General features: G+C 41.2%; 1 protein-coding gene across 1 annotated transcript; it reads right to left on the bottom strand.

The window, feature by feature from the left end:
* Positions 1-440: 440 nt before the first annotated feature.
* Positions 441-26,999, bottom strand: cusr (Copper-only SOD repeat protein). The gene is made up of 18 exons (XM_054780105.1): positions 26,841-26,999; positions 23,062-25,144; positions 22,702-22,801; positions 22,046-22,123; positions 18,222-18,329; positions 17,867-17,999; positions 16,303-16,417; positions 15,756-15,880; positions 15,037-15,120; positions 10,770-12,846; positions 7,053-7,152; positions 6,437-6,514; positions 5,204-5,311; positions 3,833-3,965; positions 3,244-3,358; positions 2,850-2,974; positions 1,174-1,257; positions 441-832 (listed from the first exon to the last, which is right to left on the bottom strand). The coding sequence occupies exons 1-18, from the start codon at positions 26,875-26,877 to the stop codon at positions 756-758; spliced, it is 5,760 nt and encodes a 1,919-aa protein (XP_054636080.1). The 5' UTR covers positions 26,878-26,999; the 3' UTR covers positions 441-755.
* Between the last annotated feature and the right edge of the window lie 932 nt (positions 27,000-27,931).

The raw sequence follows: 27,931 nt of genomic DNA, 5'->3' as shown, positions 1-27,931 counted from the left end.
TGGGGGAAAAATGATGTTGAATATCTTTCCTGATAATAAGTGGGTGATGTATTAGTAACAAAATGATGCCGCATAATTTGATAGAAATGAAAATGATCACCCAATAGAGGGGGGAAATCAAAGACACCCCAAAAATGAAAGTGAAAAAATGATGCAGCACACTGGTCCATTTTGCCAAAATGTCATTGTAGTAACTCAAAATGATTCTCAGTAGTTTGTGGGGCCCCCACGTGCTTGTACGCATGCCTGACAACGTGGGGGCATGCTCCTAATGAGACTACGGATGGTGTCCTGGGGGATTTTATTTTTTGTGACGCTGTCAACACATAATTCATTTGTCGTATACAATTAATAGGGTAGTACAGTGGCAGTGTGATGTCGCTTACAATTATCAATCAACATTCGGTAAAAATAACTGGCTCACACTTTACAAACATTGAATTTATTTAGTTAATCATAAATTTACATACAAATGTACATGAAAATATATAGTACATCCATATATACAGATGTATACAGTATTGTCAATTAGAGTTTTGGAATGGTAACTGATCTCTCTCAAATACTTAATAGTGCAAATGAAATGCAAGAATTATATACGCTATGGAAAGTGAAGTTTGTTGCTGTTAATACATCATTTGTGAAGGTCAGATGACCACATTGACCTGTGGTGCATTCCATTCCAAAAACACATTCAGTTCAACAACATGAGGTTGAAGATGGCAGTGAGTCTAAAGTATAGTCAAGTTGTATAATCATGTTAGCAGGCAGCTAGCAGCAAGCAGCACGCTGATGAGAATGTTCGTGGACCTCAGCAGCAAACCTGCACTTCCTGTGAACATAAAATGACATTATTCACATTAAGAATTGAAGCTGAAAAACTCTACAAACACAATCATCTTACAAGAAATACACAATTATCTGGCAGACATGATAAAGCTTTATCCATGGCCTCCAATCCTCCGGGTATGTACGTAAATGACGAAGAAATAGTTCCACTTAATCGTACCCTTATTTAGTTTTTATAAGTGATAGTTGTTTAGCAGGTTTGGAGATGTGTTTACATGTAAACACCCAAACCAGCCAAAACTGCCTGAGTCTGGAATAATAGCATTCTCACTTAAGTATTTACATTACACATCTGAGGATCGTATTACAAAGAAGAACACTCACTCGGCAGGCAGATGTCCGACTCTCTGAACATGCCCATCATCTCACTGTCTCTGACGGAGCTCAGAAGCTCTGAACTGACATCCCCTTTGAGGACAAAAAAACACATAAGTTGTCCATGCTTTTGAATCACAATTAGAATGGTGACATGTAACTGGCTACAACATGATAGTAAATATTCTCTTTCTGGGGTATTCTTGTGTATATGTTTTGCATTACACTGCGTTGAGTGAAACCCCATAGTCGAGCACAGTCTAAAAACTAAGGTTATCATCATCACTGAATTAAATCCTTTGTTACAAGATTTGTCATACAAATGTACAGTCGTCCCTCACCACATCATGCTTCACCCTAACAAGGAAAGGCTTTTACTATCCTTAAAGGAAAACATACGTTTCGTAATGAACCATTTCGCGGTTGACTACCGACTATTGTTCGTCAAAAAATCTGTATGCAAATTTGACTTTTTTTTTTTTTTTACCTCAAATTAAGCATGAAATGACAAAATGACCTAAAACACAAATATATGACTTTCTGAAAATGAATCGGACACATTGATATGTTGTATTCTGCACTGGTCACTCGGTGTCAGTCGCGTAACAACCTGTTGGTGTTGTAATGTTGATGTTATAAATTCTGATGTACCTGAATGCACCTCGCTGTTAATGTTATTGGTGGATACGGAGGAAGTGTTGTTACAAGGAGGAGGCAAGTGTGTGAGCTGAACTGTGTTCTGTGCTGGAATTGAGCACTTCTTTTGGCGATAAGGTTGGCAATAAAAGAATGTCACTCTGTGTGACTCTATAAGAATGCTATATTACATTAGCCACTGCAAGAAGTCCCGGAAGTAAGGATTCTTATGTCTAAATTGGGTAATACAAGTAGCTGCACGGTGGCCTAGTGGTTAGCATGTTGGCCGCACAGTTGGGAGAAGGGGAAGATCTGGGTTCATATCTCCGTTGGGAGCTGTGGAGCATGTTCTCCCTGTGCGTGCATGTTAAGTTAATTGGCGACTCTAAATCCATATAGGTATGGATGTGAGTGTGAATGGATGTTTGTCTATATGTGCCCCTAAGTCAGCTGGGATAGGCTCCAGCATACCCCCGACCCTAGTGAGGATAAGCGGCATAGAAGATGGATGGCTATTGGGTAATACGAGTGTAAAAGTTACTATAGGGATGTTATTTCATGTCTAGAGGGCTCTAATAGTGTTAAACCCCATATTTAGAAGGTCGTAAATACAGTAGGTTTTCTATGCTCTGACTACAAAAATATTTGATTTATAAATATTCGGTATTTATACATTTTAAAATATAAATATATAAATACTTCACGGAAATTCACTTATCACAGTTGCGTCTGGAACCAATTAACCGTGATAAACAAGGAATAACTGTATATTGGATGTTATGTTGGAAACATTATATTTCTGAGTCATATTGACATTAGAATGATGCTAGTTACATTAACTTAATTGTTTGTTGTTTTAAATGCATCTCCGCAATTATTTGCTGAAACAAACCGTAGTCCGAATTAGCAAAAAATGAATGCAACTCTGGACAGAAATACATGTAATGACATTGCAGAAGCTTGTGGAAACGATGCCCCAGCGAATGTGTGACGTAATCAAAGCTCAAGGCAGGCCAATCAAATATTACAGTGTGTGGCTTAATGCATACCTGATACCATAAATGTCACTTGTTGGCATGTTTCATTATTTATAGATGTGGGGGTGGGGCCCAGGAGGGTCACTCTTGCTATTGTCATCTGCAGGACATCAGCAACCCTACTCCGGAAATCATATCTGGGGGAAAAAAAGAGAACATTATCACCTTGTAAGCAAGTTACTGATATTTAATTAAATGAAATCCCTTTTCTTTTTGATGATAACAGCGCTATATAAACACTGACAATTAACAAACTCATAGATTTTAAATGCTTTAATTACAATTATGACCACGAAAAGAACTCTGATACTCAATGATCGGCGGAATATAATTATTTTGTTATTTATGTTTGTGACACATTTTACCATTTAACATAAAATGGAATTAAGTAGACATATACACTCACCTGCTGAAATTTGCCACTGCGGGAAAGGTCTGGGTTGCAGAGGGAGATACTGGGAGGATGTCAGCACATGCGATGATGTCATCACCATCCTTCAGCACCACGGATCTGTGGACCACTATGACAACAAGCAACACAAACACCATATATTATTGAAAGGCATATGTTTTGGTTGTTGAATTTGTCCCTTTCTGCATTTTATAAACTTTATTAAGGCAATAAATCTCAAATATGGTGGGAAAACCAAGAACCTTTTAAAACCCTCACTTGCTTATTTGCTGCACAAAAACAACAAAATAAACATAAGTCAACTCCTCACATATTGTATAATCAAAATTTATAATCACCAAGCAGTGATCTATGAAAACCGGAATGGAATCGTTCTGGTTTAACGGCTAGTTAATACCTTTGACAGTCCCTCTATTGTCTCATTTGGAGCTAAAGCATCAAGAGAGTACGCCTTGTTTGAACTACACGTTGGTCTGACATCCACTAAGTATTCAATGTTTAGTTTCGGTTCTGTTTTGACACGACCGTTTAATCAAATACAAACAAGTGTTTTATACGGTGAATGCGAGGAATGTGTTGTCACCTGTGTTATCTCCAGAAAGATCAATGATACTGTCGGTGTAGAGTTGTTCCTGAGTCAAGCTGACTGGGCCGTGTCTTGCTGACACCTCCCCCACTGTGCAGCTCAGAGGGTAGTCAAGAGAACAGCTGGAATTCTGAAAAGAGAATAAATGTAAATAGATGACATTTAGTTTTGAATCACGATTAATGCCGTCAAGATTATTGTATAATACAAAGGTCGGGAACTTTTTTGGCTAAGAGAGCCATGAAAGCCACATATTTTAAAATGTATTTCCGTGAGAGCCATATAATATTTTTTTTTACATTGAAGACAATTAAATGTGTACATTTTTAAGCAAGACCAACAATTGTTGAACTCTGAATTTATTCATTTTAATAATATTGTTATACTGAAGCTATCCATCCATCCGTTTTCTATGCTGCTTATCCTCACTAGGGTCGAGGGTATGCTGGAGCCTATTCCAGCTGACTTCAGGCGACAGGCGGTGTACAGCCTGGATTGGTTGCCAGCCAATCGCAGGGCACATATAGACAAACAATCATCCAAGCTCACCTTCATATCTATGGACAATTTAGAGTCGCCAGTTAACCTAACATGCATGTTTTTGGAATGTGGGAGGAAACCGGAGTACCCGGAAAAAACCCACGCACGCACGGGGAGAACATGCAAACTCCAGATCTTCCCGATTTCCTGACTGTGTGGCCAACATGCTAACCACTAGGGCACCGTATTAAAGTTATTTTATTTTGATTAAATGATTTTCTGAGTTTATTTGAGATTATACTGAAGCTAACCAATAGTAAATAAAATACTTCATATCATTAATGCAACTTCTGCTGCTGCATGGTTTTGCACCGTGTTCCTTTTCTTTCTTTTTGCCATCTTCGTCTTCAATAGGTTTTACTCTGCAGAATTAGCTAACTGACTATTTAATCAAAGAATGGAAGTTTACTTCTCGACCTGTCAATCACCTGGGAAGTAATATCCAGTAATAATTTATTTTTGGAGTCTAACCAGAAAATATCGGAAGGACAGACGGGATTGGATCTGGCCACCCACATTGTAGTAGAAAATATATGGATGCATTAAGGTGCATAAAATGGTTTTGTATTTTGCATGTTATTTGTAACGTGATTTCTGTAACGTGTTACGTTCTGTAATGTTTTACTTTAAGATGTCAGTGAAAAAAATAAAAATAAATAAATCTTGTTAAGAAATGTCTGAGAGCCAGATGCAGCCATCAAAAGAGCCACATCTGGCTCCCGAGCCACGGGTTCCCCCTGGTATAATACATAAGATGCTAACATTCTGCTGATTGGCAATTCATTTTGGCAATTCTCATCCATAGACTTCCAAGTTCTTTAGTCTCACCTGTGATGTCATGTTGAAAGGATTAAAAGTTCCTTGGTAATCAGTACACTGGCTGTTGTTGGTGGTGCTGATGAGGTTATTGGATAGGAACAGTGATGCTTCTGTGAGCTGCAAATGAAAAGGTAGAATATGTATTAGGTCTTTTTCTGCTTTTTGATGAGAAAAACTCTAAACACAGAGTACCCAGACACAATTGTGTGTCAGTCAGCACTTACTCTGACATCTTTTTACCAAGCAAAGGCACATAATAAGCAATGCTGTATGTTTTGATTTGATTTCAACACACTATAATCAGTGATCTGTGCAACGATTTCTTTCGCCATTTACATAAAGGTGTGGAAGTTATCAGTAGCTTAAATTCTTTTGTTTCCTGATTGCTGTTACATCACATAGTCAAAGAACCTAACGCTGCAAGGAAATACCGTATATTGCTTATCTTTGTTGTATACAGTGGGATCCACCAGCCGCCTAGAGCATTATGCCCGCCGACATAACACATGCACACGCACTAGTTATGTTAGTTGTCAGCTAATGATAGCGATTTGACTAAGTTTAGTTACTAACATTAGCTATCCTTGAATGTATAGTCTATCAACAACATGAATGTAAATTGTTGGTGGCTTCTCTGAGACTGCTTTTGTGTGTGTGTCCTCGCCACACATATGTACGTGAATAACACCTGCCTCGAGTGACAGCCATGAACGACTGTTATTTTATTCACACTGAACTAATATATAAGACCATTTTTATACAGGTTCATTCGCTATTGTGAAAAATCTAGATATTTTATTGGTATAATCTGTTCTTTTAAACCACTAGCGCCAGCCTAAACGCTGCAGCGAGCTGCATGCAGTTCTTTTATCAGCTCCTTGGTTTGTTGCCAACAGTATGTTCTCATTTAAAGTAAATCCAAATTTTATGTATTTAAGTAATATGACTGCTGGACACTTGATGCAGTAAATTTAGACTTTGCTGCAGAAGTGTTACAAGCAAAAAAAAAACAGCTTTGTGGTCCCCCATTGTTCTTTTAGTCATGACCGACTTGTGCATGCTGAAATTAAACACTACTAACTGCAACACCATTGTGCATATACAGTATGTATTGTTTTCACAGGTGATGATTTTGTGTTGCCATAACCATCTTCTCTTCAAACCTTCCTCCTGAAACTTACTCTAATATTTTTCAGTCTATAAAGTGCAGTTTTCAGCAAAATAAATGCATGCAGTGCTTACATTGGGTCTTGCTAAAGATTGGAGGTCCACCAGCAGGGTGGTATCACTGGTACTTCCATCAGGAAACATTTGCTGGACCTGGAAGATCAACCGGAGATGGACAATGGTTTTGGATGTATAGGTCATACAGAATGTTGTGTTGTCCTGATTTTGTGCTTTGAGCCAGGTGGATTGAATTCTGATTTTTTTAAAAAAAGCATTGTCTCCTAGCTAAATACTCAATTGTTAGCTCCTTTTCATAGATGTTACAGAGCTCAGCATGGGGTTTCTGGAGGATGGCTGACAGACACAGCTGTTGTCTTGGTCAGCTTTGTAGTTGGTAGGGTCTGTAGGTTCTTCCCTCCGACATACGGATGCTAAGTTAAGCTAATGAGTGTGACCCAGCTTCCTGTACCTCCCTCATGCAACTTGCCTTGGAGATAATTAATTCACTATCTGTCCAGCACAGCACAAATGCACTGTCATGTTTTTGTGGCAGCTTGGCAGATTTCTACGATTTTCCTCTGACAAACATAGGCTACTAACAGGTTGGACCTAACTGTGTATGTACTTTGTAGGAAATAAAACTGGTTGAAACCAGTTGAATCAGGTGTTGCTGAAGAATTAGGATGCTTACCAGCTTAACAGTCCCATTCAAAGAACCACTAAAAACAGCCGTGGCATTGACCCATTCTCCATCTGTGTTTCTGTCAGCAGAGATGGTAGCACACTGCATCCTGTAAAAAGGTGTTTTCACAAAGAAAGGTTGTTGAGTCACTTTCAATTAATAGAGAACATAAAACACACAAATAAGATGTGCCACAGAGCAAATGCCATTATACACCACCCACAAAAGGAGGATGGATCTTTCTGTCCCAGTAGGTTTCTCTAAGTACTAAACTTTACATGCGTCTGTGTAGGCTCTCAGTCGTACAGGAGTTGTCCATCGAGGAAAAGGCTTCTTGAGACGTCATCTGTACTTCTGTGTAGAAGGTGTCGGACGTTTCGCTCCTCATCCGAAGAGCTTCGTCAGCAAACTAATAAGTGCTGGTAGCTTAGGCCTTAAATACAGTAAGAGTGGGCGGAATTGGTGTGCCAACACCCTCCTCCTATTGGTTCGTTACACTAAGCCTGGGCGGAGCAGTGGTATAATCCTATCCTGTTATTCACACCTACGATAAAAGGGAAGTGTCGCTCCCTGAATTGGGTATGAACGACTCTGATACTGGCTTGTTAGCATCTATTGTTCTGGCTCGGCCCTGCCTTCACCTCATTTGCAAGACTAAGAGCTGTGGGTTTTGGTCTCAGTAACCTGCTGAACACAGGGTCCAAATTAAACCTCAAACCACCATTCCGATTCAATGATGGGTTCTGTTGTTTGACAAAAATAGCTTCCTTAACTCCTCTTTCAAACCATCTGTTTTCTTTGGCCAAAATCTTAACCTCGCTGTCCTGAAAAGAGTGATTGGTAGCTTTCAGGTGTAGATGTACTGCTGATTGAGGACCACTAGCATTGTCCCTGCGATGTTGATAAAGCCTTTTTTGGAGCATTTGCTTAGTTTCCCCAATGTAGTGCTCTTTGCATTCCTCATCTTTACAGTGGATGGAATAGACCACATTGCTCTGTTTCTGGTTTGGAGCCTTGTCTTTAGGATGCACTAATTTTTGTCTCAGGGTATTTACTGGTTTGAAATAGGTAGGAATTTTGTGTTGCCATAAGATCCTCTGGAGTTTTTCGGAGACCCCCGCTACATAAGGGACTACCACTCCTCTCCTTTTTGCTTCTGTGGGCTTTTGGGTTTCTTTCCCTACTCTCTTCTTTTGACATTTGTTAAAAGCCCACCGTGGGTACCCACAGGTTGAGAGCGCTCTCTGGACATGTTGTGTCTCCTCCTAAACACTAAGGATGGGGGGAATCAGACCAATACTAAAGAAAATTGGATCAAAAATCTGTCAGACAGAAGCCTCTCGGAGACAGAGAAGGCAGTATTAACCAAGGGTCTCAACTTCTCAGTGACTCCTAAAACGATACCCACAGTAGACTATATCACAGCAGCTGAATCGGCCATCAGGAACAATAACCTTTCTAGAACAGAGGCAGGGGACCTTCGTCTGAGAATATCGGCCCTTCTCAGTAGTGCCAAACCACCACCGTCCAATATCACGTTAGGTGAGAGGAAAGCATTAGCGGCTCTGCAGAAAGATGAGAGCATCACCATCTTACCAGCTGATAAGGGCAGATGCACAGTGGTTCTCAACACATTGGACTACGAAGAAAAAAATAACAAGTCTAATTAGTGATGCCAACACATATGAGCAACTTAAAAGGGACCCATCCAGTAGGTATAAGAAAGAAATCATACACTGTCTCCAAAAGTTAGAGAAGGAAGAACTAATTGACAGACAGATGTATCATAGGTTATACCCTGGGGAGGCTACACCATGTATCTATGGCCTTCCAAAAATCCACAAGGAAGGGTTTCCCCTCAGACCCATTGTCTGTAGCATTGACTCTACCACGTACAATGTAGCGAAATATGTAAAAACAGTCTTATCCCCATTGGTAGGCAACACTGATCATCATATAGAGAACACAAAAGGGTTTGTGGCGAGCATCAAAGACCTCAGATTGGAGCCAGAGGAAACTTTGGTGTCTTATGATGTGACTTCACTTTTCACATCTGTCCCCACCTCAGCAGCAGTCTCGGTGGTGAGGAAGAGACTGCTCGAGGACTCAACTCTGCATCGGAGAACAAAACTTAGTGCTGACCACATCTGCCAATTACTGGAAATTTGCCTTAACACCACATATTTTCAGTTTAGAGGGAAATTCTACAGACAAATTCATGGTTGTGCTATGGGCTCACCAGTCTCACCCATAGTGGCGAATCTGTACATGGAAGAGATGGAGAAACAGGCTCTCACATCCTTCTCAGGGACAAAACCAAGGCACTGGTTTAGATACGTGGATGACACCTTTGTCATAATCAAAAAACAAGAAATTCAGTCTTTCACAGATCACATCAATGCGGTGGACACCAATATCAAATTTACTCGCGAGGACACTAAAGAAAACCAACTAGCCTTCTTAGACTGCAAGGTAATTATAGGAAAGGACAGACAGCTACTTACAGAGGTCTTTAGAAAGGCCACACACACTGACCAATACCTGCTTTTTGAATCAAACCATCCACTACAACATAAACTAGGGGTTATTAGGACCCTCCAACATAGAGCGGAACAAATACCAACTAGTGCTGAGGGAAAGAAAAAGGAGACACAACATGTCCAGAGAGCGCTCTCAACCTGTGGGTACCCACGGTGGGCTTTTAACAAATGTCAAAAGAAGAGAGTAGGGAAAGAAACCCAAAAGCCCACAGAAGCAAAAAGGAGAGGAGTGGTAGTCCCTTATGTAGCGGGGGTCTCCGAAAAACTCCAGAGGATCTTATGGCAACACAAAATTCCTACCTATTTCAAACCAGTAAATACCCTGAGACAAAAATTAGTGCATCCTAAAGACAAGGCTCCAAACCAGAAACAGAGCAATGTGGTCTATTCCATCCACTGTAAAGATGAGGAATGCAAAGAGCACTACATTGGGGAAACTAAGCAAATGCTCCAAAAAAGGCTTTATCAACATCGCAGGGACAATGCTAGTGGTCCTCAATCAGCAGTACATCTACACCTGAAAGCTACCAATCACTCTTTTCAGGACAGCGAGGTTAAGATTTTGGCCAAAGAAAACAGATGGTTTGAAAGAGGAGTTAAGGAAGCTATTTTTGTCAAACAACAGAACCCATCATTGAATCGGAATGGTGGTTTGAGGTTTAATTTGGACCCTGTGTTCAGCAGGTTACTGAGACCAAAACCCACAGCTCTTAGTCTTGCAAATGAGGTGAAGGCAGGGCCGAGCCAGAACAATAGATGCTAACAAGCCAGTATCAGAGTCGTTCATACCCAATTCAGGGAGCGACACTTCCCTTTTATCGTAGGTGTGAATAACAGGATAGGATTATACCACTGCTCCGCCCAGGCTTAGTGTAACGAACCAATAGGAGGAGGGTGTTGGCACACCAATTCCGCCCACTCTTACTGTATTTAAGGCCTAAGCTACCAGCACTTATTAGTTTGCTGACGAAGCTCTTCGGATGAGGAGCGAAACGTCCGACACCTTCTACACAGAAGTACAGATGACGTCTCAAGAAGCCTTTTCCTCGATAAACTTTACATGCCTACCCTATTTCCACCCTACTTTTTTTCCGGTTCCCAGCCTTTATTTATTGTTATTTCTTACACTTTTATTGATACACACCTCTTAACACATTAGCAAAGACACAAAGGCACATGTTCTCACCTTGATCCATTTGTGTAGTGGATCACCACGGATCTTCCAACGATGCTGTGAGGTCCAGTTAATGGTAGGTTGCTGTCTCTGTAGACCTCCTCAGCTTGATTGAGGCCTGTCAGCAACCCGAATTTCCCACTGATATCACCGATCTCATACTGGTCAACTGTGCCAGTTCCAGGTGGGGGGGACTGCGATATGTTGACGGACAGTGGGTTGTAGTGTCCCATAATGTTTGCATTTGAGCATGGGTCTGCGTCGTTTGGATTGATGGGCAAAATGTGAACATGATAACCACCAGCCATGGCATTCAGATTGAACAAGGACACGTTTACACGTGTGGGGCCGTTTGGGATCCACTGGTAAAAATGGATATTTCCGGTTGTCATGCCAGAGCCAAACCATGGTCCTAGGCTTGCTTTGGGGACACGCACCATAGTGATATTTGCACAAGCAATTCTTGGACCTCCTCCTTCTGCCTGATGTATGACCACAGATCGACCAATAACACCTGACCCTGGCAGCCAGGAAGTGACATCTGTGAAGAAACTTTTTGATTCCACTCCGCCAACTGTGGCGCTGAAGTTGAGAACGCTGTGTTTACTGGAGTAGTCGCCTACTTCACAGGCTATCGGGGTGTATGGGCCACAGTGGAGATCATAGCTGATGTCATCTGTGTCGACATTGAAGGGGTTCCAATGACCTCCTGTTGTGATGCAGCGCATCTCGTCATCGTCCCTCTCTGAGCTGATGGGGTAGGTGTGGATATGCCAGTTGTGGTTTCGGGTTGAGGCCATTGAGGTGTTTGGGTAGGACAGAACCACAAAGACGGATACGTCAGATAGAGGATTGTCCTTCAGCTGGGTGAAGACCATGTCCCCAACCACAGGGCTCTGAAACCTGGCTCTACCAACAACGACTTCACCGGGATAGCCGATGCTGGCGCAAACATACCTGGCACCATCTAGTAGGTGAATCACAATGGACCGACCAACAATGCTGTTCCGTCCGAAAAGAGGAAGGTTGAAGTCTTCAAATGTCTTATTTGCATCGGTCATGTTGGCAAGGGACATATGCTTTGCACTAAGGTCACCGACCTCATACATGTCGTGTGTTGATCCTGGCACAGTCGGGTATGTTGGGGAACTACTGTTTACACCAAATGGATTCCAGTGGCCGCCCAAATTGTCATTGGAGCAAAGATTTGAGGAAGACGTTCTGCCGGAAGGTACAGGAAAATTGTGGACGTGATAAGGACCAACCAAGCCCCGCAAGTTCCTCAGATTGACCTTCAACTCTGTCCGATCAAAAGGGGAGGCCTGGCGGAAGCTGATGTATCCACTTATTCCTTTCATATCCACAAGAGAGCTCACTTGTTTCTCTGGCACATTATAGATTTTAGCACATATGAAAGTTGACCCTGGACGAAGGAGGAGAAAGGCAGTGTTGTTCTGGAAGTTTGTCAAGTCCAGGCGAGACTTTCCGAGTTGCACAGGGGTTCCAATGTTAATGACACCCAGATCTGTCAAAGCGTTGGTATCTAAACTGCCAAGGAGAACATCGCAGCTCGCGGCTGAGCTCACTGAGCCGTAGAGTGTTCTATTGGTCTGTGAGGCATTGACTTGACCGATTGTAACGAGGTCTGTAAGGACCCGTACGCTGTCCTGTCCAACATTACGTCGGATGTAAACATTGCCAGCAATCTCTCCATTGAACCTGGCCTGACTTGTTGAGACTGTTTTTCCAGAACTTACAACAGTGCATACTTGAGTGTTGTTACAGGTCTGCAGAGTTAGCGAGAGGTCATCGAGGTTTGAACGTTGTTGAAAGAGACTTGAAATATTGACAGTAGAGGTTGAGGTGGGATCAGCGGTGAATGTGAAAACACTAACGCCGATGTTTGCCTCAGTGCATGGTTCAGCAAAGTGGCCGTACATGACAGGAAACTCAGTGAGGGAAAAGTTTAAGGGACCACATGATCCAGCGCCAGAAATGTTGACTGTGACCATCTCGGTGGTGGAGTCAAATTGTACCTGACCCATGACTCCACCCATGTTCAGCGGTGCCAGGAACTGAGTGCAGGAATCTAAGAAAATAATTTTGAAAAATTAATAGAGATATTATATTCGTTTTTAATCAAATAATTATATTTCCTCAAGTACCCAAGTGAAAGTGAAAATACAAAGAAGTGGACAGGTGGTTTTGTTTGTTGACTTGTTTTGTTACATACACATAGTAACACAGTATTAAACCTGGTACCCTACATGCATTATTTTTTGATTTGCTTAAATTTTACTTGGACATACATCTGTCATTAGTCGATATTAAGGGTGTCACAATACAAGCTATTGGGTTCACAAGAACGAGACAAGACGATATTTTAACATTACCTGTAAAACAGCAATGACAATGACAGTTGCACCCGCTGAGTGATGAGTGGCACTGGGAGCACCAAGGTAGGTAGGATTGCAAGGTTTGTAGTGTGTGTAAAGCGCTTAATGGGCCTCATTCACGAAACGTTCTTACGCACAAATCTGTTCTTAAAGCCTTCTTACGAAGATTTTTGGCATTCATGAAACGTGTTCTTAACGCACAGTTCTTAGATCTAAGAACAAATTCTACGAACACTCAGGAGCACTCTTACGCACAAGCAAAGCTTGCACTTTCAATGCGCAATCGCCCTCATGATGGATTTTGCAACCTGATCCCAAAAAATGTAGTGCAAATAAAATATCCCAACAATTATTTATCATCAAAACAACTAAAATATATTCCATCGATAAATATATATTCAAATCCCAATTCATCAAAAAAAAAGTACCTGGCTGGACGTGCGCTGCGCAGAGAGAGAATGTAAAGGGACCATTAGATTTATTTGCTGAAAGCCACCAATATTTGATGTCCGCTTCAGGCTTCAGGCTTCCCTCTCTGTTCTTGCAGGTGTGCAGGATCATCAGAATAACATCACAATGAAACGTGGTGTGCCTATTGCACACGGAGCACCCCCAGATAACGACATGCGCCCCCAGCCACGTCTTGAGCCAGAGCACGGGGCTGCTGTATTAATTAGGCAGCGTCTAATCAAATGTAACCACAGAAAAAATACATTGTCACACACAAACTATGTATTTTGACTTTATTTTTCCATCATGATTGTGTAAATATTTTCTAGAGTTTCCGAAATGGTTTGGTTTTTGATTGATGGCGCACCTCCCGTTTCCTCCAGATCCCTCCGGTGCAGTCCAATCTTTTTTTTTAGTCTATTTTAAGTCAAAACAGTTCTTTTTAACGTCTGCGGTGGTGCGTTTCTCCGTGGAAACGGCATTTATGTTTCCTGCAATGGTGCTCCATGCCGACTCTTTTTGGATGGCCTGATGACCGGTGGATACACGTGAAAATAAGGTGGTCTTGTGTTCGGTCACTCCTTGTAAAAGCACCTCTATTTCAGTAGAATTGAAGTTTTTCTTTCGTTTGTTGTCCAGCTGCTCCTCAGTCTTGCCCTTGCGCGTTGCCATTTCCGCCTCCAGCTGCCTGTTGCGCACGGCACATTTTTTACCTTGTATGGGAAATAATAGGCGGTGACCTATGCAAATTAGGGCTCACATGCACGGGCATCGCAGTTGGCATTCATCAACCTAAGAACACCGGTGCGAACGATTAGCCCTACTTAAGAACGTGTCGTGAATGCGGCGCAGTTTCCAACCCGCGCCTTCTTAAGTACAGTTCTTAAGAAGACTTTTAAGAAGATTTTCGTGAATGAGGCCCAATGTGCCTAATGTGCACTGCCACCTCCATATTACGTGGATTATGATTTACAGTAGCGATGCCATAGCTCACAGTCTGCTTCTGGCTGTCCTGTGCTCACGAGACAGATTTTGTCTTGAACGAGAAATATTCTCATGTTTTGATCTCACAAGATCTCGAGATCTCATGTCCCGTGACACCCCTACTATATTTATGTATATTTATGTCAAATCTAAATTATAATGCTATGTATCTAAATTTGCACAACAACAATCTTCCTCACCACCCTTTGGTACTAAAAATCCAACACAAAAAATAGATTTAATGCATCATAGGTGTCAAAGGTGTTTGTTAGAAATGCAGAATGTTTTACATCACCCGCTATCACTGATCATTTGTATTGTCTATTTTTACTCTATGTGTTGATCTGGTAAACAGTAATGTTAACCCAACGTGTGAACACTCATTAATTAATTATTCACTAAAATTTTCACATTACACATCTGAGGATCATATTACGTAGCACACTCACTTGGGATGCAGATGTCCGACTCTCTGAACATGCCCATCATCTCACTGTCTCTGACGGAGCTCAGAAGATCTGCACTAACATCCCCTTCAATAAAAACACAATGCTCAGTTACACATACAGTTAGCTGTCCATGCTTCAGAATCACAGTTAAACTGGTAACATGCTAGGGGACAATTGTGTGTGTCTTTTTGTGATGTGAAAACAACACTATAGTAAAGAAGGTCTTCTTGAGAATATGCATGCTACATTGTGAGGATTTCTGAGGGATTAAAGGCTTGTTTTGTGTGTTTATGTGTATGGTTTGTATTACACTGTATTGTGTGAAACCCCAGGAATGGAAAATATCAGGTTTTAGATTTAGGACCGTAAGTAGAGTTTCTACTTTCTCTCTGTACTACATTTGTCTACTGCATACTATCTATTGTCCTAATGGATAAAGCTTACCATCCAGTCTGTCCTAGTAAAGAAAAATAATTGTCAAGTAAATAGATTTAGATGCTAAAAGTTTTTCTGACAGCCGTGTTAAATGTCTTTTTGTATTTCACATCTTTTTTTATTTACTGCAGTGAGCATGATATTATTCCAATTACTTGCAAGCAAAATAACTGACATTATACAACATGTATTTTAAAACTTATACTGTATTACTTCCATCAACAGAATCCACGTTATTTTCTGTATTTACATAAACATTGTTTTAGATTTGCCTTAATGCATACCTGATACCATAAAGTTGACTTGTTGGCATGTTCCTTTATTTATAGATGTGGGGGTGGGGCCCAAGAGGGTCACTCTTGCTGTTGCCACCTGCAGGACATTAGCAACCCTACTCCGGAAATCATATCTGGGGAAAGAGAGAACATTATCACCTTGTAAGCACGTTAGTGATATTGAATTCAATGTAATTCCTGTGATTATTTATTTATGATGAGCACTAGATAAAAACTGACAGATGACACTTTAAAATCATTCAATTAAAAACCCAAATCTCCCGTGACCTTAAAGAGAACTAAGAAACTCAGTGATCGGGGGACCATCTTCCGGTAATTCAAAACACATTTGTTTTCATAAAGGAATTAAACCTAACGGTTGCTTATTAGTTATTAGGCTTGTTTCTCCTTAGTTGAGCCAAACCATAATGCTGTTGCAATGTTCACAGATAATCACGTTCAGCATTATTTTGTTGTTATTTATGATTGTGACACATTTTACACTTAATATGAACTGGAATTAAGCAGACATATAATAGGATATTTATGTACTCACCTGCTGAAATTTGGCACCGTGGGAAAGGTCTGGGTTGCAGAGGGAGATACTGGGAGGATGTCAGCACATGCGATGATGTCATCACCATCCTTCAACACCACAGATCTGTGGACCACTATGACAGCAAGCAACACAAACGCCATATATTATTGAAAGGCATACGTTACACAATTTGTCCCTTTCTGTATGAGTGGTTGAGAGGTCCCCGTTGTGTCAGCGAGGGGAGTTTTATAAAGTAATAGACCACTATGCTGCTTATCTATCACTGTCGGTAATTTCAAAATACAGTAGATCCTTTCAAATGTTGAAAAGATACTGTCTTTATCCTTGGTGCTCATAGTTACTATTCATACTGTAATTGAGCCACTTGGCGGCGCTCAAGGTCAGGTGTATATGTGACCCACACAAGTGCAATACAAAAGAATAGGATAGCATGGCTGTTTGTTGGTAGCTGCTCTCAAACCTTACGACACTGAAGAAGTTCTGGATCAACAAAGTTGTTGTCCATGTTATGTTTTCACAGAAACATAACCTGTAACCTTTTCTAACCTGTAAATGTTGTTAAAATGTTGCATAAGCTTCTTAAACGATGCCAACGTGTCAGATAAGGAGGTTTGCGCATTTGGAAGTGAGACCTGAAAGCAGTTTTGGACGGCTCTGCACGCTGTATTTTAAAGAGTTTTTTTTTAACACCGAGTTACACTGAGGTCAATGTAAACCGGACTTCCTTATATGGGCATGCCCGGGCAAACTCTGTAGGCCTGCCCTCCCTCCGCTCTGCTTCGCTCTGCTCTGTTCAGATAGCACGTATGGCTGCCAGGAAATGTTTGTTCAGGTGTGCCTAAAGAGGCAAGCATCAGGGAAAGTGGTCGGAGTTGCTGATTCCCGGCCAGCAAGAGAAAAATATGCTCATCTGTCAATGGCATTTCACACGGGACTGTTCTGAAGTCTGACGCCTTTCCAACGTTACTTGGCTGTGTTGAAGAGTTAGGAGAGCAAGCTGTAAGTAACAATTTATCAGTTTCCTAACAGTGTTTATTTTGTGTTTGGAAGATCTCGAAAGCTTTCTGTGGGGGTTATCGTGTGTAGCTGCTCTACAGGAGTCCAGAAGTCAATACAAAGCCTGAAAATTAGTACAATAGGTCTCCTTTAACGTTCTTGATGTCGGTTGCAGCGTTTGAGCGGCTTGGACCAGGCATGCAACCAACAATCATTTCTCCTTTTCTCCAGTGAATGTTTTACGGTGTCTAATTTCACTTTTCACCTTTCCTTTTATTTTCAATTTATTTTCAACATTCAAAATTGAAAAGTGAACTAAAAAGAATAAAAGTGACATTGTCCCTCCTCTTTGTTGTGACCAGCAACTACATATTATTCCACCTACGTATTACTCCGCCTACGCAGGACTTGTTTTCTTTTGAATGGCATTAATTTATGGGAGTGAATTTATAACGTTGTAACATGGAACGGCATAAAATGAGGACCACCTGTACTAGTTAATACTCATAGTATGTGTGGAAATAGTATGTGTGTTGTACAGGAACTGCAAGGAATGTGTTGTCACCTGTGTTATCCCCAGAAAGTTCTATGATACTGTCGGTGTAGAGTTGTTCCTGAGTCAAGCTGACTGGGCCGTGTCTTGCTGATACCTCCCCCACTACACAGCTCAGAGGGTAGTCAAGAGAACAGCTGGAATTCTGCAAAGAAAATACATGTAATGAGCTGGAACACTGAATAGAGAATACCTTTTGAAAAAATATAAATAAATAAATAAAAATGTTTTTCATCAATTAATGCTAGTGAAACATATCAGGTGTTCAGAATTGCATATTGACAGTAATATTGCTTTATGAAACATCAGATGCCAAATTAACCAGTTCTCATCCAAAAAAAGCATCTTCCAAGCTTTTTAGTCTCACCAGCGATGCCATGTTGAAAGGGTTAAAGGTTCCCTGGTAGTCAGCACACTGGTTGTTGTTGGTGCCGCTGATGCGGTTATTGGATATGAACAGTGATGCTTCTGTGAGCTGCACATAAAAAAGCAGAAAAGCAGATTATGCATTATACTTTTTTCTTCTGATTCTTGTTGAGGAAAACTCCAAACACAGAGTATCCCACACAGGGTCGGACTTACCATTAGTCAAACACAGGCAAATACCAGGGGCCCCGAGATTTCCAGGGGCCCCCAAACGTCTCATAAAAACTAATTATTGATTTTTTTCTTAAATTTAAATGACATGCTGCAGTTGTAGTCTTAATTCACGTTCTTAAAACTACATCAAAATGCGTAATCTTTCATAAGCGTTTCGACCGCTCCCCTCCCTTCTCATTCAATGACCTATTCCATTTTACCGCGAATGTGTGGACTGTTTTTTGAAGACGGGAGTGCAGTGTTGCCAACTTGGCGATTTTGTCGCTAGATCTGGCGACATTCCAACCCCCTTTGATGACATATAGACAAACAACCATTCACACTCAGATTCGTACCTATGGACAATTTCGAGTAGCCAATTAACCTAACATGCATGTTTTTGGAATGTGGGAGAACGAGGAGAACATGCAAACTCCACACAGAGATGCCCAACGGAGATTCGAACCCAGATCTTCCCGATTTCCTGACTGTGTGGCCAACATGCTAACCACTAGGGCACCGTATTAAAGTTATTTTATTTTGATTAAATGGTTTTATGACTTTATTTGTAGTTCTAAACGTAATTAAGGTGTTTTTAATCTTTTTTTCGTCTTTTCTGCGAGGCTATGCTTTTTTCTATAGCATTTTACAACCTCATATGCAAATGATATGCAAATTAGATAATGACATCATCTAGCAACTTCAGCGACTTCTAGGACAGCCAATAGATACTTTTCTTACTGAAAAGTTGAGTGCGGGAGCGAAACAAACTTGTTGGCGCAGAGTTACCCCACCGGAGGAGAAGGCGAGTGGAAAACGTAAAAAGTTTTTTATCAAAACTACCGAAAGTGTCCACCTTTTTCACAGTCACAACAAAGGCAGACACAAGTATAGCAGCACCCCTACTGTCAGTGTCAGCTGAGGATGCAGTAGATTTAGGGATGAAGCTGAAAGCGCCGCTTTTCATCACAGAGATGTGAGCATTAAAGCGATAAACTATATTAAATCTTGCTTAATGTTCTCATTAGTTACAGTAAAAGCGTTGAGATGATTCATTTGTTAGGTAATGATAATCCCCCAGGAAACACGACGATGTAACTAGCAGCTTAAACTGACAGATAATTGTAACAGATTTCAAAAGCAGGAAAAAAAGCGGCTTAAATTAGATAATAACATTTTGTAAAAAATAAAACAAACAAAAACAGAAGGAATTCCCCTGCTCACAGCCAGACATGTGATGGCCTTCATTCATTTTTTTTAGGCAAAAATTTCTGTTTTGTGAAGGAAGAAACAAGAAATTCAATCTAGTCAGCACGTGTTTGCTATGACATCTACGTATCTTTTTATCAAGCAAATACACGAGAAAAGCAATGGCTCTCTTTAGTTTATTTACACTTGCTTTATCATTCACATACACAGCTGCAGCTCCGTAATTCTTTCACTTCTGCCGCACCTTATCTTATTTCCTGATCACATTGCACATCATTGTCTGACATCTGATCCTTGCCATGTCACGTAGTCATAGAACTTGATACTGTAATGCAATATATTGCTTGCCTTTGTTGTCGAGTTTATGTTCTCATTTAAAAGAAATCCAAGTTTGATGTATGTCAGTAATGCAGGGGTAATGCAGGGGTATCCAAAATGTGGCCCGGGGCCATTACACAATTCGATTCTCCCCTGGGCATTTCTGTGTGGAGTTTGCATGTTCTCCCCGTGTGCGCGTGGGTTTTCTCCGGGCACTCCGGCTTCCTCCCACATTCCCAAAAACATGCAGGTGAGGTTAATTGGCGATTCTAAATTGTCCATAGGTATGACTGTGAGTGTGAATGGTTGTTTGTCTATATGTGCCCTGCGATTGGCTGGTCCAGGGTGTACCCCGCCTGTCGCCCGAAGTCAGCTGGGATAGGCTCCAGTATGCCCCCGCGACCCTAATGAGGATGAAGCGGTATAGAAAATGGATGGATGGATGCTTTGTCCCACAACCTAACCTTAAATACGTATAAAACACCTTTGGTTTTTAGCCTTTTTACAAAATAAAATCGCCCCGCAACCCTTGACTTTTCCATATGCAGCCCTCGCTGGAAAAAGTTTGGACTTCCATCCATCCATTTTCTGTACCGCTTCTCCTCATTAGGGTCGCGGTGGTATGCTTGAGCCTATCCCAGCTGACTTCAGGCGAGAGGCGGGTACACCCTTGACTGGTCGCCAGCCGATCGCAGGGCACATATAGACAAACAACCATTCACACTCACATTCATACCTATGGACAATTTAGAGTCACCAATTAACCTAACATGCATGTTTTTGGAATGTGGGAGGAAACCGGAGTACCCAGAGAAAACCCACGCATGCACGGGGAGAACATGCAAACTCCACACAGAAATGCCCAACGGAGATTCGAACCTTTCTGATCCCTTGACTGTGACTATGTGGCCAACATGCTAACCACTAGACCACCGTGCGGTCCACTGCTGGACACTTGATTCAGTAAATTTATACTTTGCTAGAAAAGTGTTACAAGAAAAAAAACACAATAACAGCTACTTAGTCTGCCATTGTTGTTTCATTAATGACCTAATTGTGCCAGACTGAACATCTACTGTAACAGTCATGTGCATATTCACTTTTCACACTTTTTCCAACTGGCAGATGCTGCAGGAGCCTCGCAGCCAGAACAATGACTAAAAACAGCTTCTACCCACAAACCATCAGACTCTTGAACAAAGAACGTATAATTGAGAGCTGTGAACCACACTGTGAAATATTTCTGCAATCGTGCCAACGCTTGAATGTCTGCACCGTGCAATACCTGAAACCTGTAGTAAATGAAGAATCAAATGCCTACACCAAGGGTGTCAAAACATTTTCCTCCGAGGGCCGCATACTGAAAATCAAAAGCTGTAGGGGGCCACTTTAACATTTCATGTATTTTTTAATCTTGTATAAAGGCTGCAAACATTTTTTTATATATATGCAAAGACTTAGCTTTGTTTTGTTATTCGTTATTAGTATCAACAATTCAGCTTCTTATCTTTACATTTAGCCTTTTTGCTCTTTTTTTCCCATTTTTTTTGGTTTAATTTTATTTCTACAACTTAACACGGGCCAATAAAATACAAGCTGTGGCAAGCAATTGGCCCCCGGGCCGCACTTTGGACACTCCTGGCTTACACCCTTGTACAGTATAGTTGGCATTGGCTAAGCTTCAACTGCCCTACTGTTTAACATACTGTCTTTTTTAAATGATCTTTTTCTATTTGTTCTTATGTACATTGCTTAGCCCGCCCCCCATTTTTAGTTAATTAGACTTATTACTCTTTTCTTTTATCTTCTTTATCTAAGTGGAGGGAAGCTAGCAAAGTTAAAATGTAATTGCTCAGTGTTAGCACACTCTTTCTACTGTGCGCATGACAAATAAACATTGTGAATCTTGAATATACATGTATTTCTTTTTGACAGATGACTGTGTTCATTGTTTTTATGGAAATGATCTCTTTGAGATCTATGACTCTCAATGTTTTCAGAATACAAACCAAATCAACAACAAAAAACTAAATTGTCACAATAACAGACATACTGTTGCAGTCAGTAGAGGTATGTCATGCTTACATTGGGTCTTGCTAAAGACTGCAGGTCCACCAGCAGGATGGTATCACTGCTACTTCCATCAGGAAACATTTGCTGCACCTGGAAGACCAACCAGAGGTGGATAATGGATTTGAGCATATAAGACATACATAATACCGTGTTGCGCTCTTTAAGGCTCTTTAAGGAGTCAGGAAGATTCAATACTAGTTTTTAAAAATAAAAACAAAAGCATTTTCATTGTCTCCTAGCTAGACAATCAATTGTTAGCTCATTTTCATAAATGTCACAGAGCTCAGCATGGGCCCCCTGGAGGATGGCTGACACAGCTGTTGTCTTGTTGTCAAGTTTCATAGTTCTTAAGCCATAGGTTCGTCCCTCCGACAGATGAATGCTACGTTAAGCTAATGAATGTGACTCACCTTCCTGTACCTCCCTCATGCAACTTTGGTGATAATCAATTCTCTATCTTTCCAGAACAAGATAAATAGTCAATAATCAATACAAATACAGTAGCAGCTTGACTGCTCTTTTGGCTATTATTGAGGACTGACTTATACAATTTATACTGACAAACACTGGCAACTAAAAGGTTGAACGTAACTTTGTATGTACTTTATTGGAAATAAAAGTGGTTGAAACCAGTTGGTTCAAAAATGTTGTCGAAAACTTACGCTTACCAGCTTAACTGTCCCATTCAAAGAACCACTAAAAACAGCCGTGGCATTGACCCATTCTCCATCTGTATTTCTGTCGGCAGAGATGGTAGCACACTGCATCCTGTAAAAGGGTGCATTGACATACAAATAAATGAACAAGAAACTACAGGGTGTTTGCACATGGAGCGGTTGTTGAGTCATTCTCAATGAATGGCGAACGTGTATTATATTAAAACAACAGAGCAGATAACATTCTACACTGCCCTCAAAAGGCAGGCCAGGTATTTTTCTATTTCTGTCCTGTTTCTCAGAATGCTAAACCATACATGCCTACTCAATGCAAACTGTGCAGAAGACTAAATAGAATCTTTAAGTTCTCACCTTGATCCATTCGTGTAGTGGATCACCACGGATCTTCCAACGATGCTGTGAGGTCCAGTTAATGGTAGGTTGCTGTCTATGTAGACCTCCTCAGTTTGATTGAGGTCTGTCAGCAACCCGAATTTCCCACTGATATCACCGATCTCATACTGGTCAACTGTGCCAGTTCCAGGTGGGGGGGACTGCGATATGTTGACGGACAGTGGGTTGTAGTGTCCCATAATGTTTGCATTTGAGCATGGGTCTGCGTCGTTTGGATTGATGGGCAAAATGTGAACATGATAACCACCAGCCATGGCATTCAGATTGAACAAGGACACGTTTACACGTGTGGGGCCGTTTGGGATCCACTGGTAAAAATGGATATTTCCGGTTGTCATGCCAGAGCCAAACCATGGTCCTAGGCTTGCTTTGGGGACACGCACCATAGTGATATTTGCACAAGCAATCCTTGGACCTCCTCCTTCTGCCTGATGTATGACCACAGATCGACCAATAACACCTGACCCTGGCAGCCAGGAAGTGACATCTGTGAAGAAACTTTTTGATTCCACTCCGCCAACTGTGGCGCTGAAGTTGAGAACGCTGTGTTTACTGGAGTAGTCGCCTACTTCACAGGCGATCGGGGTGTATGGGCCACAGTGGAGATCATAGCTAATGTCATCTGTGTCGACATTGAAGGGGTTCCAATGACCTCCTGTTGTGATGCAGCGCATCTCGTCATCGTCCCTCTCTGAGCTAATGGGGTAGGTGTGGATATGCCAGTTGTGGTTTCGGGTTGAGGCCATTGAGGTGTTTGGGTAGGACAGAACCACAAAGACGGATACGTCAGATAGAGGATTGTCCTTCAGCTGGGTGAACACCATGTCCCCAACCACAGGGCTCTGAAACCTGGCTCTACCAACAACGACTTCACCGGGATAGCCGATGCTGGCGCAAACATACCTGGCACCATCTAGTAGGTGAATCACAATGGACCGACCAACAATGCTGTTCTGTCCGAAAAGAGGAAGGTTGAAGTCTTCAAATGTCTTATTTGCCTCGGTCATGTTGGCAAGGGACATATGCTTTGCACTAAGGTCACCGACCTCATACATGTCGTGTGTTGATCCTGGCACAGTCGGGTATGTTGGGGAACTACTGTTTACACCAAATGGATTCCAGTGGCCGCCCAAATTGTCATTGGAGCAAAGATTTGAGGAAGACGTTCTGCCGGAAGGTACAGGAAAATTGTGGACGTGATAAGGACCAACCAAGCCCCGCAAGTTCCTCAGATTGACCCTCAACTCTGTCCGATCAAAAGGGGAGGCCTGGCGGAAGCTGATGTATCCACTTATCCCTTTCATATCCACAAGAGAGCTCACTTGTTTCTCTGGCACATTATAGATTTTAGCACATATGAAAGTTGACCCTGGACGAAGGAGGAGAAAGGCAATGTTGTTCTGGAAGTTTGTTAAGTCCAGGCGAGACTTTCCGAGTTGCACAGGGGTTCCAATGTTAATGACACCCAGATCTGTCAAAGCGCTGGTATCTAAACTGCCAAGGAGAACATCGCAGCTTGCAGCTGAGCTCACTGAGCCGTAGAGTGTTCTATTGGTCTGTGAGGCATTGACTTGACCGATTGTAACGAGGTCTGTAAGGACCCGTACGCTGTCCTGTCCAACATTACGTCGGATGTAAACATTGCCAGCAATCTCTCCATTGAACCTTGCCTGACTTGTCGAGACTGTTTGACCAGAACTTACAACAGTGCATACTTGAGTGTTGTTACAGGTCTGCAGAGTTAGCGAGAGGTCATCCAGGTTTGAACGTTGTTGAAAGAGACTTGAAATATTGAGAGTAGAGGTTGAGGTGGGATCAGCGGTGAATGTGAAAACACTAACGCCGATGTTTGCCTCAGTGCATGGTTCAGCAAAGTGGCCGTACATGACAGGAAACTCAGTGAGGGAAAAGTTTAAGGTACCACATGACCCAGCGCCAGAAATGTTGACTGTGGCCATCTCGGTGGTGGAGTCAAATTGTACCTGACCCATGACTCCACCCATGTTCAGCGGTGCCAGGAACTGAGTGCAGGAAATGGAATCTAAGAAAAGAATTTACAACTATTAGTCGAATGACAGCTAAGAGAAGTAGTTAAACATTCATTTTAACACAGTACTTGCTTGATACAATTTAAATGGAAAATGTTATGTTTTATAATCCAGATAAGCAATGCAAACAATTCCAAAAAAATCCAGTGTCATAAATCCTTGTGTGAAATATTCTTTTACAGCCAAAAACCAAACCAACCAAAAATATGAGGAAATGCATGGGTGTTATTTTTTGTGTTTGTTTAATTAATTACACATTATAACACTGACTTAGTCCTGGCTCTCCTACATGCATCCTTTTCCCGACACTTTCAGTTCTATTTAGACATAAGAATGCCACGCTTAAATATTTCTGTACCATATTTTCACTTGCAGGTGTATGTGTGTTTACTGTCACCCAACATATTTTTGTTCACAAATTTTTCTCCTTATTGAATATAAATTTGAGAGAAATGATATGCATACGGTATATTGTGTGAATGAACAGTATGAGTAGCAGAAACGTGTATGTCATGTTCTGAATTTCAGTTTTAGGTTGGCTGTTGTCTTTAAATTGAGTGTATCTATCCATCCACTTTCTACACCGCTTCTCCTCATTAGAGTCGCGGGGGTATGCTGGAGCCTATCCCAGCTGACTTCGGGCGACAGGCGGGGTACACCCTGGACTGGTCGCCAGCCAATCACATATAGACAAACAACCATTGACACTCACATTCATACCTATGGACAATTTAGAGTCGCCAATTAACCTAACATGCATGTTTTTGGAATGTGGGAAGAAACCGGAGTACCCGGAGAAAACCCAACGGAGATTCGAACCCAAGTCTTCCCGATCTCCTGACTGTGCCTGTGTGGCCAACATGCTAACCACTAGACCACCGTGTGGCCTAAATTGAGTGTATCTTTTTAATAATTTGGAATTGTACAACGATTAACTGCAGATGATCTGTTCATAAATCATATTATGGACAGATGGAGAACTTTTGGAGAAAAATATCGGTCTCAAGGAAGTATTTTTTATGGATGAATCCCATTCCACAAAAGAGGAAAAACCATAAAGTTTGATTGGACCTGGAACAATGTCCCTTTCTGATGGATTCGACACAATGAACAACCTTTCAAATTTAGATTTTTTTTTTTTGCAAAGTACGATCTGTGATCAACACATTTTAGTCGGTATTATTATGTCAAATCTAACCTCACCATACTGGTGCTAAAAATTCAAGACAAAAAATAGATACAATATTGCATGCATCATATAAATGGCGACTAAAACTGAAATTCAGGATCGCTCATAACACTGATTATTAGTAATGCCTGTTTTCACTCAATGTGCTGATCTGGGATACACTATACAGCGCTTGTGTTAACCCATCATGTGAACACAAAAATCAAGCATACGCTGTTAGTATCACACGGCAGCAATGAAAACATTCCAAGTAAAGATACCAAATATAACAGTGTGTAAGAACAAGTGACTGGGATCCTAAAGGATTTCCTTTCAAGAGAGAGGATGTTAGGTTACATTCAACATCTGCCACTAAATACAAAACTAATGAGCCAATTAGTCAACCAAATAATCTTTTATACTAGTCTGCAGACAGTCTGTCTCCATCCAAGTATAAAGTCCCTGAAAAACGTACTTACACTTTATACTGCTTAAGTAACATTAATAATAAATTCACTCACCAATGAAGCTAAGGAGCAGGAGTACAATCAGGCACATGCTGGCAAATGCAAAAAAGTAACTCGATAAATAAAATGTGTGTGCATAAGTGTGCTCTCCAACAATGTATCCTGTGCGACTGGTTTGCAGAACTGTGCAAGCTCAATAACCATCTGTCTGTGTCATCCTCTGATTGGTTATTAAGGGTGTTTCTGCTGTATGGTAGAGGAGGGAGGAACATTTTTCATGGGCGGAGGTGACCCATCTACAGTGTGACTAAGTAAAGCATGCGTATGGTGTTAGTATTTACATATGAAAAATAGTCAATCATTCTCTCAATGAGTAAAAATGTCAATTTAAGAAAATCTTAAGAGAAGCCCAAACTATCAGGAAATCATCCTAATAAATGTTTAAAATATACTAGTATGCCGTGCTTGGAAAAAAAAATGTGCACATTTTCCTACCGGCCATTCTTTGGTGATTCTGTTACTGTTATGCTTTGAGAAAGGGGAAGGTAAGATCTGTCTTAAATTTAAAATGCATGCATTTGGACTAATGAGGACCACGGGAGTCAAGAAAAGCAAAATGATTGGATCATCTGGTAATGCTAATATATAATAGTATGCAGGTGTGGTTTATAGAAGCAGTACCAACTTAAAATAAGTTCTCAGAATTGTACTGTTCTGCTTTTAGAATCTATTTTTGCATTGTACACCTCAGCTGTCCTTGTGACAGGGTTGAGCAAAATAGTAACATACTCTAAGAATAGCACCCACCCCGATGGCCCATCATTTTGGGCTGTTTGGGGTAGGACACACGATTATTTACACACCCAAGAGGGCCCGTGAAGTGGGTTAGGTCCTTCATTTGCCTTAGTATCCTTGATTGCAGCAGAAGCTACAATTGTGATGAGATTATTTTTGTGTCCCTGCAAAAGGGACATGCAAAAGCAGGTTTACAGTTTGCATTAAAAATGTGCAGTACAGCAACGCATGCATCTGGGTGGCATAAGCAGAGACATGGCAGTAGTGTCAGCCAGTTGATTTTTATGTTGCTCAAGTGTATTGGCAATGAAAAGCATTGGCATAATCATATATGCAGCATAGTGGAAGAG

This window comes from Dunckerocampus dactyliophorus, chromosome 6 (genome assembly GCF_027744805.1).
Source record: "Dunckerocampus dactyliophorus isolate RoL2022-P2 chromosome 6, RoL_Ddac_1.1, whole genome shotgun sequence".
In the NCBI taxonomy this organism is placed as follows: domain Eukaryota; kingdom Metazoa; phylum Chordata; class Actinopteri; order Syngnathiformes; family Syngnathidae; genus Dunckerocampus; species Dunckerocampus dactyliophorus.
Note: the sequence above shows the minus strand (reverse complement) of the source record. Positions and strands in the feature narration are given on the sequence as shown.